This window comes from Morone saxatilis, unplaced genomic scaffold, assembly GCF_004916995.1.
Source record: "Morone saxatilis isolate NCDOM2014 unplaced genomic scaffold, NCSU_SB_2.0 Contig10, whole genome shotgun sequence".
Lineage (NCBI taxonomy): Eukaryota > Metazoa > Chordata > Actinopteri > Moronidae > Morone > Morone saxatilis.
The window spans coordinates 6,108,932-6,124,965 of NW_023339652.1; the positions used below are offsets into that span (position 1 = coordinate 6,108,932).

General features: G+C 39.6%; 2 protein-coding genes across 2 annotated transcripts in view; both read left to right on the forward strand.

Annotated features, from left to right (window-relative positions):
• Positions 1–2,433: 2,433 nt before the first annotated feature.
• LOC118340927 (tetraspanin-7-like) lies at positions 2,434–3,543 on the forward strand. The gene has a single exon (XM_035679094.1). The coding sequence runs from the start codon at positions 2,455–2,457 to the stop codon at positions 3,541–3,543; it is 1,089 nt and encodes a 362-aa protein (XP_035534987.1). The 5' UTR covers positions 2,434–2,454.
• A 4,611-nt stretch (positions 3,544–8,154) lies between these two features.
• Positions 8,155–16,034, forward strand: part of def6c (DEF6 guanine nucleotide exchange factor c) — an 8,638-nt gene continuing 758 nt past the window's right edge. Inside the window, exons 1-11 of the mRNA XM_035679996.1 lie at positions 8,155–8,667; positions 9,356–9,496; positions 10,561–10,749; positions 11,418–11,648; positions 11,735–11,881; positions 12,067–12,175; positions 13,576–13,805; positions 13,881–13,988; positions 14,256–14,422; positions 14,932–15,130; positions 15,211–15,301. Coding sequence (XP_035535889.1) covers positions 8,572–8,667; positions 9,356–9,496; positions 10,561–10,749; positions 11,418–11,648; positions 11,735–11,881; positions 12,067–12,175; positions 13,576–13,805; positions 13,881–13,988; positions 14,256–14,422; positions 14,932–15,130; positions 15,211–15,301 — 1,708 coding nt within the window. The 5' untranslated portion in view covers positions 8,155–8,571. The remainder of the gene's footprint in view (positions 8,668–9,355; positions 9,497–10,560; positions 10,750–11,417; positions 11,649–11,734; positions 11,882–12,066; positions 12,176–13,575; positions 13,806–13,880; positions 13,989–14,255; positions 14,423–14,931; positions 15,131–15,210; positions 15,302–16,034) is intronic.

The following is a 16,034-nucleotide window of genomic DNA, read 5'->3' on the forward strand; positions in this document are numbered from 1 at the left end:
ATGCTCAATTAAGATTAGCATGTTAGCATGTGGCTCAAAGCACAACTGTGTTTAAGTGCAGCTTCACCGAGCTGGTAGCATTAAACTCTTGTTTTTATCATTTCAGGCCTGTAGAAATGAATCAAATGTAACAGTTTAAGAAGTAAGAACTACTTTTTTTTTGCTTACAACACATACACAAATGTGACCTGTAACAAGGTGTTGCATGTAGAAAGATTAGTTTTAAGGGTCACAAACCAGAAAGGTTGGGAAACACTCTTTTGAGGTGTTCCCTGCAGCCACAAAACTGGAGGAATGGTTTCCCCTACACCTCTTCTCCTCCCGGCTCCATTTTCAAGGAACTGTATTGGAGGTGCCTTTGAAAATCTCATCCTGCGTGTGTCAGGTGATGTATTTACTTAATTTCTGTCTAGAGTGCACATAAAACGCAATGAGCTGATGGTTATAGAGCAAAGATTAATTATAAACATCATAAACATAATCTCATTTCCTCTACAGACCTCCAGCTGTCTTCATCCTGCATCACTGTTGTGTTCTTCAAATCCTGGAGAACAAGATGTTGTAGTAAGTCTTTGTAACATGGAAAAGACTTCGAAACATCAGCTATTAAGGTCAGTTATTCTACTATCAAACTATTCTCTAGAGCCCAAATGGACAAAATATGGGATCTAAGGCTACACCACATTGCAGTTCTTCATACCCATCGTCCTCCCCAGCCAATCTATTTGGGTATTCCCCTCTCTGCCATTGTGCCACTATTTTGCTCATCTGTATAAAAAAAATAGCCATTCGAATGTGTTTAATTAACTGAGAGGCTTTAATTAGCTCTGATCCTCGGAGGGTTGGGGAGAGAAGCAGATGCAGAGTAGGAATCACCAGGATAAAACTGGCTGCATCGTTTAACAGGGGACCAACAAAGTATCATTATAGTGCAGCCTAAATTGGGTTTTCCGGTGGTTTGAAATTGGTTATCTATTTTTAGCATGGGATATGTTTCCAAATGTGTTTTAAATTGTTAGTGGGGGAAAAAAAGAACATTTCTAGATGAGTCCGTCCATAATATAGTAACGTGTGTTAGCATAATGTGAAACCATTACTTGGCCACTTTGCGTTTTGTGTTATATTACACTGATTAAAATGTATTTTTGATAGGAGATGTGGCCAAAATCTATACAAAGTGAACATCACAGGCATACTTAACAACACAAATTGTAAATGTGGTACCACAATAAGGTTAATAATTGAATAACTAATAGCTTTATAAATGCTATTTGGCTGTTTTCTTAGTCTTTCTGTAGGTAGTCGATAAAAAAACACTCTTTTCTTATTTCGTATTCGTAAGTATTATGTCTTAGTAATCAATAATTAATCCAGTTAATAAATAGCTTATATAGGTGCATTTAGTGTGCAGTCGAGATTTAAGAAGACCTCAGGATGTTATTTTATTTACTACATAATTTTTGTTTTCATGTATTTATTGTAATTTAATAGATGTTTCAGTATTACAATCACTTTTATTGGCCAGGTATGTGTGCACATACACGGAATTTGACTCCGGTTTTACTTTGTACATACATGTACAAACACAGATTAACAGTATAAATAAACAAGTTCAACAAAAAAAAGACATAAAAAAAAGACTTATATGTACAGTTATACATATTTATAAACAAACATTTGTAGACAGTAGACAACAGTGCAAAAGATGCTGAAATAAATATTTTACGTGCAGGTATCTTAATGTACATGGGGTAGGTGGATATTCTCATTTAATTGACTTTTATTTATTTAATTTACACAGCACACATAAAAAATACTTATTTTCTCATCTAACTTAAGTGTTATAAATACTGGCTTTAGTCATGTTCTTGACTGATATTGTTTCACAAAGAATATGTTGGTTACTAGCTTGTATTTACATCATAAAACAGTTTTTACATTTTACAAAGACATCACATACAGTGTATAGACAGTAGTGGGTGTTTTTCCCCAGTTCTTTTATTCCACTATTGTAAAACTCAAAGGGATGTCTCCTCCACACCGAGAGAGGGTGTGCATGGGTGGATTTCCGGTCCTCCCCACTGCAATCACCTCTTGCCTTAACCAGAGCGAAGGGGCAGCAGCGAGCGAGCAGATATCGGGATGGGACTGATCAGTAGAGGAATTTGAAGAGCTGGTGATCATGCAGGTGGAAAGAACGCCCGAAATAAACAAATAAATAGGGCGGAAACAAGGGGGCTGTGGATGTAGATAACGGCAAGACGCGACACCCATCAGTGTGATTTACAGTCCAGTTGGCGTTGGGTGGTGGTGGCGGATTAATAACCAGTCATAAAGAAGAGGGGGATTGTGTGTTGCAGGAGGACGGGAGTAAAAGCGCTGATAGAGGAAGGAAGAGAGAGGAAGAGTGTGTAAAAGAGAGAGAGACGAGTACATAAAACCAGAGCCAGGACCATGAGCTTTGCACTGCCTTACGGCTCGCTGTCAGCTCGGCCGAGTCCCAGCAGACGAGCTCTGGACTGGGAACACGAGCGGCTGGCTGTGCGACGACTTTCCTCTCCACGGGGTCTCGACCTGCTCACTCCACCTCCTCTCCCTCGTCGAACCTCTGCGATCCCTGGCTACCTGCTGTCACCCTACCAAGAGCAGGAAGAGCAGCTCCAACAGCAGCAGCAGCGACTATCCTTGTCCGTGGGCTCAGAGGCCTCCCTGGCGCCCCCTGCACCTCCACCTGTGGGCGCTGCCCCACCCTGCTGCCGCCCAGTGGGAGTCATGCACCTCCTGCGCTTGGGTCTCCTGGCTTTCAGCTGCCTCTTCTGGGCAGCCGGCTTAGCCATCCTATCCCTTGGTGTGTGGGCACAGATTTCACTGGCAGACTACATGTTGCTGTCTGCTAACCGCTACCCCAACGCCCCACTCATTCTTCTGTCCACAGGTGCTGCAGTCACCGCGTGGGGCTTCTTGGGTTGTCTGGGAGTAGCTGCAAACCTGCCCTGCGTGCTTAGGGCTTACGGGTTCTTCCAACTTGCAGCACTGATAGCCGGTTTGGCAGCTGGACTCTCAGGTCTCTTCTATCGTGAAGACATTGCCGGAGGATTTCGCAGCGGCTTACAGCGAGCGGTGGCCGGCTACACCGAGGATGAAGGCCGTGCCGATGCATTAGACAGCCTGCAAAGGGCCCTGGAGTGTTGTGGAGCTGAGGGTTGGCGCGACTGGCTCACTTCGGACTGGGCTATCCAGCATATGACCTTCCTGCCCACCGAGAACGGCACCTCTGTGTCGCTGCCGGACAGCTGCTGCGTGAGGCGCAAGGGCTGTAAGAATCGACCTCTCCTGTCAGATGATAGTGAAGAAGTAGTGGCTGCAGGAATCCATCCACACGGCTGCTTCCGCAAAGTCTTCAGTTTGGTCAACGACAACGTCTTCCACATTGCCGCCACTGTGTTAGGATTGGCCTTCACTCAGATCGGAGGCATTGCCTTGGCTTGTCTGCTGGCCAACAAACTGGCACCGAGACAACGTCGACGTGTGGTGGCACATTAATGGTTACACCAAGGATTGACCAATTTGTAGATAATTAGAATTTGGGAATGGACTATGCCCTTAAAGAGTAATAGAGTTACAAAGTGGGGGGAGTTGTTTTGGGTATCATTGACCAGGCTTCTAAAAGTTTAAGTCATGTTTACTTTCTGAATAAACATTGTCAGATGAGGTCTTCCAAGCCATGAAAAATCTCCCAGTTAGAAAAATTTGTATATTCTTTATGAAATATCTTGTTCTTTTGCAAAACTGCCAAAGGTACATGAAAACATTAGAAGAAATCAACTAAAACTCCTGTTCGGCATTTTGGTAAGAAACATTTAATTACAGCAAGCTGAAGCTAAAGCTACCATGTTGTAGAAACCTGATTCTGATAAAACATTCATATTATGATGTTGTAAAACTCTAAATACTTGAAGTTTCTAAGTAAATTTGGAGGAACTGAGGGACTACGGTTTGGTATTTAGTTCCCCCTTTGTTGGGTTAGGAGTTAGAGATAACCCCCTAACTCTTGTCTATATTGAAGAACATTGAGGATATCATTAAAAGAAAATGGGAATTTAGTCGAAACTCCTCACACTTTGTGACTCTTTTACACTCACTGTTGGCCTGTCTTCTGCACAATTTTGAAAAATGCTTCATCTGTCCATTTGATACCTGCAAAGGGTATCAAAGTCTTGCATCACAAATTTGGGTGGGACCAGGTTGGCCAGCAGACTGTAAATCTCAAAAACTGATTGTGTGTGTTGTATGTTTAAATATTGGCATGGATTCATATGCTGCATTATATAAAAGTGTATATATAAAAATTACAGTTAAACTATTCATACTTTGGTGACCTTCTTTAGTACATCTCACCACTGAATGCACAGGAATGTCCACCAGCAGTTTTCCACTTCAGATGATTTAGTCTGGCTGTGTTCAACAGATGTTCGTATCTACGTATCATTTAGTCTTCCCATCACAAAGACCACACTGTGCTAGAATGGTGCTTTCGAAAAGAGCTTAATAACCTATTGCTGTCTGGTATTTCGTGCTGTCTATACATCTGACAGGCCGTAGTAATTTCCACTGTGTTGAGGTGCTTTGGTAAAAATGACTGCTCTAAAAAGGTTTCTTTCAGATGTTGCTACCGTTGTATATCCTGAAGCACAAAATTGTTTTAAATAACTGAATATTGTGAACAACACTTTTGGAACATGACTTCTAAAATGCTCACGGACATTAGCACGACCCAGATGTTGTGCAACCAACTGCTAGCATTGACTCACTTACAGTGAGTGTAAGTCTGATTAGAATTTCTCTTCTTTAACATCAAATTTAAGTTCAATTAAATAAATAGTTATCTTTATTTGCTTTCTTGTAGAAAGTTAGATGAGGTGTCCAATATCATTCTCACGTCTGTAGGCTAAATATGAAGCTAATACCAGCAGCCGGTTAGCTAGCATACAAACTGAAAGCGGCGCCATGCCATTGGTCTGACGGCTTCTTTCTGAAATAGTCCAAAAAATGTTCTATTGGACCAAAAGTCCATTTGTCCCACTGCCTGTTATCCTGAAAATGAAGGCTCATTGCTCCAAAAATACAAGCCTGGTAGGCTATAACTTATGTAACATACGTAATTAAACTTACGTATCTACTTATTTTAACTCAAATTGGGATCTTTTCCTGAACTTAACCAAGTAGTTATGTTGCATGAACCCAATCAATGCACCACTTTCACAACACTAACCACGTGTTTATTATTGTTACCATAACGATGAAGGTCATCTGACGTTTGCATGTCTAAATCCTCAAAGATATTAAGGACAAAATACACCAGGGAGAGTGTGTATTCCCAAGACAACAGGCGTTTGTTTTTAGGGTAACAGGCTGTCGGACAAATGGGCTTCTGGTCCAATGGGCAGTTTTTTCCAATTCGGGCTATCTGCACATCTACAGTACTACAGGACACGCCTGCTACATGATACGCCCTTACAACATTCACAGTTTGGTTAGGTTTAGACACCGATATGTTAAGGCACAAGAAAACGTCATAGTTTGGGGTTTTTCGGGGCATTTCGGATAATAATGACCCATCAAAACAATGGGCAGAAAGCAGAGGGAAACAACCTCGCTAGTTGATACACTTTTGTTTAATTTTATTTTTTTTTTTAAATGTGAATTAGTGATCTTTAGAGTTGTTGGCAGGTGAATTTTGTTACCATTAGACAGAGCCAGGGTAGCTGTTTTCCCCCTCTTTGAAGTCTTTTCGCTACGCTAAGCTAACCTTTGCCTGGCTGTTGTCAGGCTCTGCCTCACACTAAACTAATAAATATATATTATATATATATGTATTATTATTGTCAGGATATTTGTGATTGTGTATATTATTGTTTGGGTGTTTATTGTGTTTTGTCTTCACAGTTTTGTTCCTCAAACAACGTGAAGGGTTAGATCACCCTGATTTATCATACAGACTCAGGAGTGGTATCAATCTTCTCATCTAACTCTCGGCTACATTTCCCAAAAATATTCCTTTGATGAATATAGGTGTTTTATTCTGATATGAACTTGTTGTTACACGTGTTTTAAGATCACTATATGCACTCCATCCACCCACCTTCCAGCCTCAACATCATACATCCCTCCTTCCCTTTTTAGGGTTTTCCTTTTTATTGCTCTTGTAATTGCAATGTATGATATATATATCCCACATTCATTAATGTATAATGTATTCTAACAATCACCAACAGTGCGATCAAGCATGACTGAAACTGTAAACTATATCTGTCAACAATAAACAAAAAATCTTTGCCTCATTACAGGATATAATATTGATTGGGAATGGGAATGTCAAGGTCTACTGTCCTTGAATATATTAAATATATAAATGGCAACAGCATTCTTGTAATGTAATGTTGATGTAGTCTAGTATGTACATAACAAAACACCATACAGTACAGCATTTGGAAAAGGCACATCTAAAGTAATGTCTAATAAACATCTTTCAGGGCACTTTTTGGGGTATAAATGTGATTTTTTCTTCTTCTTCCGAGTGGAAATAATAATAATATATTCCTCATCCTTACAGGTGGCAGGTTCAACCTCCTGTCTGCTTTTTAAAGATGTTTAGAAACGGCTCTAGGTCTTTATTTTATAAGAAAAAGCCACACTGGGAGTGTGCCAGAGTGGTAAATTCTCAGCGCTAGTGGTCGATCCCCACTAGGACCTCTGGCCGAGCAGTTCTGAATTATGGCTAACTGGACGACATCTCATTTCCACCACCTGAGACAACGGTGATTAGATCTGACCTTGAAAGGGGAGACAGCAGATACGGACGCAATGCCGAGCGTGATTAAACACAACAGCCTGACCCAGCATTGATTAGTTAATAGCAACAAAAAAAAAATCTTCTGCTCAAATTGGGTAATATGAAGTAGATTCACATCAAAATCACAAAGTTAACCTTTAAGTCTACATATGTCAACGTTTAGTGACAGAGAGGCTTTGAGCTGTGGCCTCTAAACAATGACCATTTTCATGACCTAATTTATGGTATTGATTAACCTACATTATGCTCCAATAAGGCTTGCGGATGCTTTCTGTCTGATTACACTGTCCTTGTTTAACCTATTTTGCCTGAGGTTGCTACATCCCCACTAGCAGTTTCATCACACAGAACATGAGCTGAGAGATGTTCGAGCAACACCTTAAGTCAGAGAAACCACAAGGGGTATTTGGCTCGTGAAACCTCTGAGAACTATTTTGGGTTGGGCGATTTAATGTTCACTATTTATGACTTGTCATCTACCAAAACAAACGCTCACCAGAAGGGACACAAAATGGCTGCAGAGTGGTGCAAATTATAGCCACAATCACATCTCCACACTTCTTAAAGATGAAGATAACATATAATAACTTGATTAGGGATTTCCAGCATCACAACATTGATTAATGCAAGGTTTATACATGTATATTTACTCATGTATTTTTGGGTTACAGCTTGGAAAACACACTTGGAAATCATGAAATGAGTTCCCCTTAAACAATTATTTACATGGAAGCATGAAAGATTAGAAAAACAGGATTAAGGACTATCTGACCTCTGAATACGAATCCACGTGTCCTCTTACTGATACTGCAAACTCATGGTTGAATGCGATTTCCTGTTTGCTATAAGCCTGTCATTTGTTTTGTGAAATTGTTTGTCTTAATTTTTTACTGTTTAGTCTATCCCAAACTTTATGCTGCTGTCTTGGGCATAGGACTCCCATGTGAAAGAGATTTTAAATCTTAATGGGAATATTCCTGGTAAAATAAAGGCTAAATAAAAAAATAAAATAAAAAGGTTCTCCAGTTTGAATGTAGATTCATTCACAATTCTCAAATACATGATAAATCTCCTAATAAAAAGGTAACATATCACAGTTGCAGGTTACTTGCTCAGAATACATTTGTTTAAACGTGTAAAAGAATTGGCTTTAAGTAGTTGAAACTACCTTGGAGTCCGTTATCTTTTCAGATTGTGAAGCTGCTTAAATAAATATGGCTTTAGGCTTTTTATACAAATGGGTGTGTCTTTAAATCCTGCGTCCTGAATCTGATAACACGAATCCCTCTTATTTGGTTTTTGGCTGGCAGCACTTGAGGAATTCAAACACCCTGTACTGTCTGGATCCATGTCTCAGACCTTGGAAATGTAGCTCGGATATGTCTACGTTTTCCCTGTGAGTTTGTTGTTGAGCTAATGGTAAGAAAGTAGATACTACTATTGGAAAAAATGTGAACCGGACTTGTAGTTTGACATTTCTAAACTCATTTTAAAAAAATGTATTGTGGAGGACAGGGTAAGCTTTTATCTCTACTCTCCGCCTCTTGAAGTCTGCCCTACATCTGACTCCTTTTGGTCCTTTGCAGTTTGCACAGCAGCCTGTGCTCTGCCCTACATTTTATTTTGGCGTTTCTCACCACCACCGCTCCGTCGCTGCGTAAAAGCTGCCGCGCTGCGCTTGGACATGTAGTTGATTTGCGCACAACGACGTCTCCAAAATGGACTTAAAATCCAAACTCCTCAAGTCCATCTGGTACGCTTTCACATCGCTGGACGTCGAGAAGTGCGGGAAAGTGTCCAAATCGCAGTTGAAGGTAAGCAGGGATTAAATATGTAGTCATTTTAAGATCAGGAAACTGAGACCGAGGGGCGTCCACTGCAGTTTAGTGGTTTCACAGACTTTAACAGCGCTGCTTTTCCCTTTAAATTACTTTTTCTGGCTGAAGTCAAATAAAAAGTCTTTATTTGTTCAGAATCAGAGCTGTAACCCTAAGGGTATAAGCGCACAGACGCCCTAGAAGCTCACACACACAAGTGCAAATATTTGAAAAAGGCTTAAAGACCTGAAAAAACCTGCTCAGATTGAAGGTGAGGGTGGTTAGAACCCAGCTTCAGCTTCAAACTCAAAGTCCAACCTTTTCTCTGTGACCCAGAAACATAAATAGTGACATAATACCACCTCTGTCAGGGTTTCAAATAAAATAGATCTTAGTTTGCCATCTTTTCCCTTCAGTGGGTGTTATTTTTTTCTGTTATGTTGCTTTCAGTCCAGTCCCTACATGCCTGAGTGAGCGCCCAGATGAGAGAAGAATCCAGGGAAATAGCAGACAGCTGTCCTAACATGCTTATTGACTGAGGACTAGCTGTCTGTGCCTGTGTGTGTTTGTGGATGTATGAAGTAATAAGGAGAACAACTGAGGAAAAACCTTGTGGCTGTGCGCCGACCTTCGTATACCTAAAGTGACATGGTATCTATATATTATGTCTGTGTTATGTCTCTAGGTGCTTTCACACAACCTGTACACAGTGCTGAATATCCCACACGACCCTGTGGCTCTGGAGGAGCACTTCCAGGATGATGATGATGGGCCGGTGTCTAATCATGGCTATATGCCCTACCTCAACAAATATATACTGGATAAGGTACTGTACAGAAATACTAATTATATACATTTTTATCTGTGTATTTATATACATATATAGTGTACTTTGTGTGTTCTTTTATTTTATTTGCCACCTAAAGTGCCTTTAAGTATCTTAAGAAGTATCCTAAATTTCCTAACTTTGGAACTTTTTGCCCTATTATTCTTCTTCGTATTATTATTATCATTATTATTATTGTTGTTGTTGTTGTTGTTGTTGTTGTATTGATGCACTTTACAGGTCTGTATTTTGTAAGTTATTGGTAGAAAATGCCAGTAACATAAACATTACATGACCACTGAGAAATATCTGTTTTATAAAACTATTACTCAAAAGTTACTCAAAACTGAGTTGCCGCTGCTTATTATGTTTGACTTTATATCCTGTAGTACTTGTATTGTATTTTAATTATCTAAGTAGCTTTAAGTATCTTGAAAATCACTCTATAAATAAATTTTTTATTATCATTGGTAATGCTTTAAGTCCCCCTATTAAGCATTTATAAGCAGTATAAAATATTAAATAAATATTTTATGACATTAAACTGTGGTTATAAGCAGATATAAGTACGCCCATTAATGTTTTGAGTTTGTGAACAATAACTTCACCTAAGATATATTTGACATATTTTATATTATACAATTGTGTTTTACTATATTGTCATTCTTTATGTATTTATACACCAGCCTCCACTTATGGGTGCTCACAGGACGAATTATAGTTATATAGCCAAATACATTAATAAACACTGCTTGCAACTACATTATAATCTGTTATGAAACTAGATATGTATTGAAAAAGGATATTTTACAATTGAACAATACATTTAATTGCCAAACAATAGACATTAACCACATATTACATTTTGATATGTACATTTCTCTGTAAATTACAGATATATTACATAAATCATGGTTACAAATAACAGCATACATACAAAAAGAATAAGAATAAGGGTGAACATACATGTATACATGTACACACATCAATGAGTCCCACTGCTGCACTAGGTGACATCGTCCTGCATTATAATGACCTATAAACCCTTTTTTCTGTCTTTTCAGGTCAAAGAGGGGATGTTCGACAAGGAGAAGTTCGACGACCTGTGCTGGATGATGACCCGGAAGAAGAACTTCAAGTTCAAAGGGGTACCACAGGAGGCGCTGCTATCAGAAAGAGACTGTTTCAAGCTCTTCTGCTTATTCAACCTCCTGTCTGAAGACCGTTACCCGCTGGTGATGATACCAGAGGAGGTAAAATATGTTGACAGGAGAGTTTAATGTGTGAAAAGATGTCTGGTGCGACTTGATTTAGGCGATTTGATTGACACCTGATTAATACGGGGATGGCTGAAAAGATTTATTATTAAATATTTATTATTATTTAATGGAATTTGTCTGCCTCAGAGTATAAAATGCAAACATTTTGACACTGTACAGCAAGCGTAAAGGGTCATATTTGGATTTAAAATATGCTCACCAGGCAAATAGGAATAAATAGAGTAATAAATCACACAAGGACTTGGGGTACTTTCACTGTGATCATCTAATTGCTAGAAAGAAATATTATGCTCCACATAAGCCCAGCATGTGTCCCAACAAAGTCAGAGCATTTTCTCAGCAGAAAAAAGCAAGTGCAAGTAAGTAAGTTAATGAGTATCTTCCTTCCTGCACTTCCTCCATAAAGCTTTTGGTTTCCTGCCGACTGAGACAAAAATAAACTTCTTTTGTACTATCAGCGCTGTAGCTTTTCCTCTGTAAAGGTATATGTTGCAGAAATACACAAATACATGTTAGCATACTCAGTATCGCCCAGTATCAGCAACAGCGTTGTAGCTCTAATATTATTTTTACTGTCAATATCTGTTTTTGTGATCTTTTCTGCGAACACGTACAGTTTTGTGATATTTGATTGCTTTAAGGTGGAGTACCTCCTCAAGAAAATCTCCACAGCAATGAGCGAGGAGTGGGATGGGAAACCCTTGGAGGACTTAATATCCCAGGATGCCACAGCGCAGGAAGAGGGCATGTCTGTATGGAGCTTCCTGGAGCACATTGGTGCAGGCCGGCTGCTGAGGGTCACCAGTGCCGAGGCCTTCAGTCTGGCTTTGGATGAGGTCTTTCTGGAGATGTATCACAATGTGCTCAAGAGGGTGAGTATTTTTATGTAAGTTCCCGTCTTTTTCATCCACTGTTTGTCTTCTGTCTTATCACGTTTGTCTTTCTTACTTGTTTCCAGGGTTACATGTGGAAAAAGGGACATGTACGTAGGAACTGGACTGAACGCTGGTTTGTGCTGAAGCCCTCTTCCATGGCTTATTACGTCAGCGAGGACTTGAAAGACAAGAGAGGAGAGATCCAGCTCGATACGAGCTGTGTCATAGAGGTGGGTGAGGAAATGTAATGTAAACACTGCATGTTTAATTATATGAGAGAAAAATGCCGTGCTTTAGATGTGTTACAGCACGTAATTTCCTTGATCCTTGTACTCTGATATCGTGATCTAACCATCAATCTGAAATGTGTCATATTCTGAGTGCCACCGCTTCCTCTCTCTCTGTCGTCTCTCAGCCTATTCCTGACAGAGAGGGGAAGCGCTGTATGTTCTGTGTGAAAACCCACAATAAAACCTATGAGATGAGTGCGCCTGACCAGAGACAGAAGGTGGAGTGGACTCAAGGTGTGTTGGTGTGTATACATATTAGCATACAGAGTCAGAAATTACATTTTGACTGGAGTGACTAATCGTGTGTGTGATCGCCGGTGGCTTCTAATTAAATTCACTGAAAGAAATAGTTTGACATTTTGGGAAATAAACTCTTTTGTAATGAGTTAGATGAGAAGACTGATACCACTAATGTCTGTACTGTAAATATGAAGCAGCCAGTTAGCTTAGCTTAGCACAAAGACTGTCCAGTCTTGTCATGGCAGAAAGTTACTCTGCCTGGTGAGCAGTTACACAAACGAGCTATAATTAGTTAATTGAGCGAGATTCAGACATTGGTAGGTCGATTCTGTTCCCTGTTGGAAGGAGCTAGGCTAGCTGTTTCCCCTTGTTTCCAGACTTCATGCTAAACATATAAACATTTCTAACTGCAAGAAAGTGAATAAGCATATTTCTTATCACTTGTCAATCAATAACTATGTTTAGTGCCATCGTTTTTGTCATATTGGACTTTTTGTTGTCAAAGTATGAGTGTACGTAGGTGGAGGTGGTTTTATTATCTGTGGCCATCATGGCTTATTCTATTTATGGCGACTTCTGTCACCACGCATATTTACATCATTCTGTTTGAGACATTTATTCTTGAATGATGATTATTGATGCATGCCAGTCATTGGTGATGGTGAGGAGGGGTTGGAAAAATGTATATGTAGATCTTTTTAAAAAGATTTCGAATCAACTTTTTAGTCTATAAAATGTGTGAAAATATCATTTTACAGAGAACAACAATACATTTTTGCAATTAGAACCAGAGCATGTTTGTCATTTTTGATTAATAAATGACTTAAACGGTTATTTGATCATCACAATTTTGCAATCGATTAACTATTTTAGCGTTAGTTCAAAGTAAAATGCCTAAAAATGACTCAAAAGGCCTTTTATATTCAGTTCAGTGTTGACATTTAGTATCTTGCATCAGGATCAGTCACAGACTTTATTGGCAATTTCCTTTATATGAAGGATTTCTGGTACAGAAGCGAAGAAACACTGCTAATTTGTTCATTAATCTAAATAAAGAAACAATAATCATAATCAGAAATACTTTTTTGATCCCCTTGGGGGGAACTGGTTGTGTTGCAGTTGCTCAAGCTGCTAAATAAGACCTTCTAAGAAATAGAAATAGCAATAAGAATGTTAAAATATGGGCTTTAAATTCCAATATATATAAAAATATAGAAATATAAAATAAGAGTGTATAAAAAATATGTACATGTATATAAAAATATATAGAAAATAACATTCAAAAAATGTATATACAGTAACAGAGGTGTAATGAATAAATACAAATCGATAACTGAGCACTGTTTCCAATCAAAACAAATATTACTTTAAGATCTTGTTTGCTACCTCTCCAGCTATTCAGACAGCCCTCCGTCTCCAGAGTGAGGGCAAGTTCTCCCTTCACCACGAACTCAAACTGAAGAGACGGGTCCAGCGGGAACACAGCCAGCGGGAGCGCAGCCGGAGCGCCCGGAGTAGCTGCAGCAGCCGGAGCAGCCAATCAGACGACTCCAACATCCAAGAGCTGGAGAAGATGGACAAAGAGAAAGACAGACAGGATTTAGAGATAGAAAGCATCATACAGGTAAGAGGGGAAGGAATCGGTGGAGTTTAAATAATGTAAAGTCAGTTATAACCTTGCTGTATCTGTGTCTCTCAGCATGCACGTGAATTGGAAACCAGACGAAGGGAGGCAGAGGAAAGAGAAAGGAGGAGACAGAAGGAGGTGCAGATGGAGCTGGAGAGACAGCTGAAAGAGGCCGAGACGGTAAAGAAAGTTTTCCAGATGACAGTCTTTATTTACAGTTCGCTGAAATGGGATTTACAGTCCATCCCACTGACTTTGCTCTCTGAAAACAGCACAAAAAACGTTGGCATTATAAAATTCAGGCCTTAACCTTTTGTGATTTTTAGTGGTGGAGAAACCGTAATGACATTCCTGGAAAAGGTGATTCAGGAATAGGTCAGTTCTTTCCACCCAAATTGGTGCGTGTGTGCATGTGTGTGTGTGTGTGTGTGTGTGTGTGTGTCCTAGTTGAGAGACAGCATGCAGGCAGAGATGGAGGAGAAGGCCAGGGAGGCTGAGCAACAGAAGAAGAGGATCCAGGAGTTGGAGCTGACGCAGCGGAAACTGGAAGCTGCTCTCAACATGGAGATCCAGGCTCGGCTGGAGGAGGAGAGGGCCAGACAGGAGCTGGAAAGGTTATGTTTTGTCTTGATATCTATTCTAGATATATAATTATTTTGAGGATAATCATGCAAGTTTTGGGACTACAGTTCTTATAATGCTCTGGAGGATGTGAAGTGTGGGCTAAAACTTCAGCTCTGTTGTTTTTAACCTATTATTTGCTTACATTTAGGCAAAATTGGCACCATTAAAGTAAGCCAACTTAGTTTTTAGTAGCTCATGTTCGCAAAGTATCCATGTATGTACACACAACTATTACTGGATTATTCTGAGACTTAAAAACTTAAAAACATGATGATTCTCAGGCAAATTCTATACAGATTTATGTATGTTTACTTGTGCTCAGCAGCCACAATACAATAACTAACGTCCTGCTGTTCTCAGAGCACCAGCATGCACCTTTTCCATTTACCTCATGCTGCATCTTTGCCTCAAGTCTCTCCAGTTTAAAAGCCTCTAAACCAAACCAAACTACACAGACATTCACCTTTATTTGATATCTTCTCTTTCTTCTTTTTTCCAGGTTGCTGCAGGTGGAAGAAGAGAAAAAGAAGCAGTTCCAGCTCCTCCAGGAGCAGCAGAGGGCCTTGCAGAGCCTGACCCCATTACAGGAGGCCTCAGACGGCAGTACGGACCAGGATACCCCTTCGGCTCTTCACTCGGCCTCCCAGGAGCTCCAAGATCTGCGGGCTTCTCGCCAGAGGAGCCACCAGCACCTGGAGGTAAAGAGACGTTTGGATTGGCTCAGTGTGCCGCATGTTTAATACTATTTTAAAAAAAAACACCTCTTTTCTTATTGCAGGAGGTACAAGAGAAGCTGAGGAACGCCAGTCAACATGTGCGGCACTGGAACGTCCAGCTGAACCGCCTGATGACACCCGTTACTCCTGGAGGTGCAGTATGCTCCTAATCTGGGCTGTTTGGGTCTGATTAAAGGGGGAACGCAACAACTCTTAATTAAGTTGTCTTAAGGGCAAATATACAGCCTACTCATATATCAATGAGTAATAATCTTAACCTCCTGCAGTGGTTATGATAATAATATTATTTTATATATAGCACTTTCTTAATCACAGTTAGAGCCTTTTTGGTTGTGTCTGTATAGCTTTAACTAACACTAAAACAGAGTAAACAATTAAAAATGTTTCAGAAAAACACAGATTAAAGCAATGAGGAACATTCAAAAAGATTTAAGGAAAAATAAGATAGATCATTTTCCATTAATGTTGTATTGGTTAAGAAAAAGATAGCAAAAGTATTATAGTTTATATTAAGTTAATAATGTTTTGTTGTTTTTTCTCAAAAAGTCACTGCTAAACACCATCAAAATGCTAATGTTAACCTGTACTGTGCTAAATTGATTTATTTCCTATTAGCCTTCCTAAGAGGTGGAAAATACTGAGCCCCTAAAGTCCCCAAAAGGATTTTTTTATCTTGTGCGCACAAGTTATTTAAATTCTTCCTGCTCTTGCTGAAATCTCAATGTCCGCCAGATTCTGTTTAGAGGGGCATGGACGGGCGAATAACAGAAAGCTATCTTTCTCAACTATCTTATCAACCAGCTCACCCACCAATAACATAGCAAATTGACTGCTTAAATAAAGCAATGAACACAGCAATGTTTCA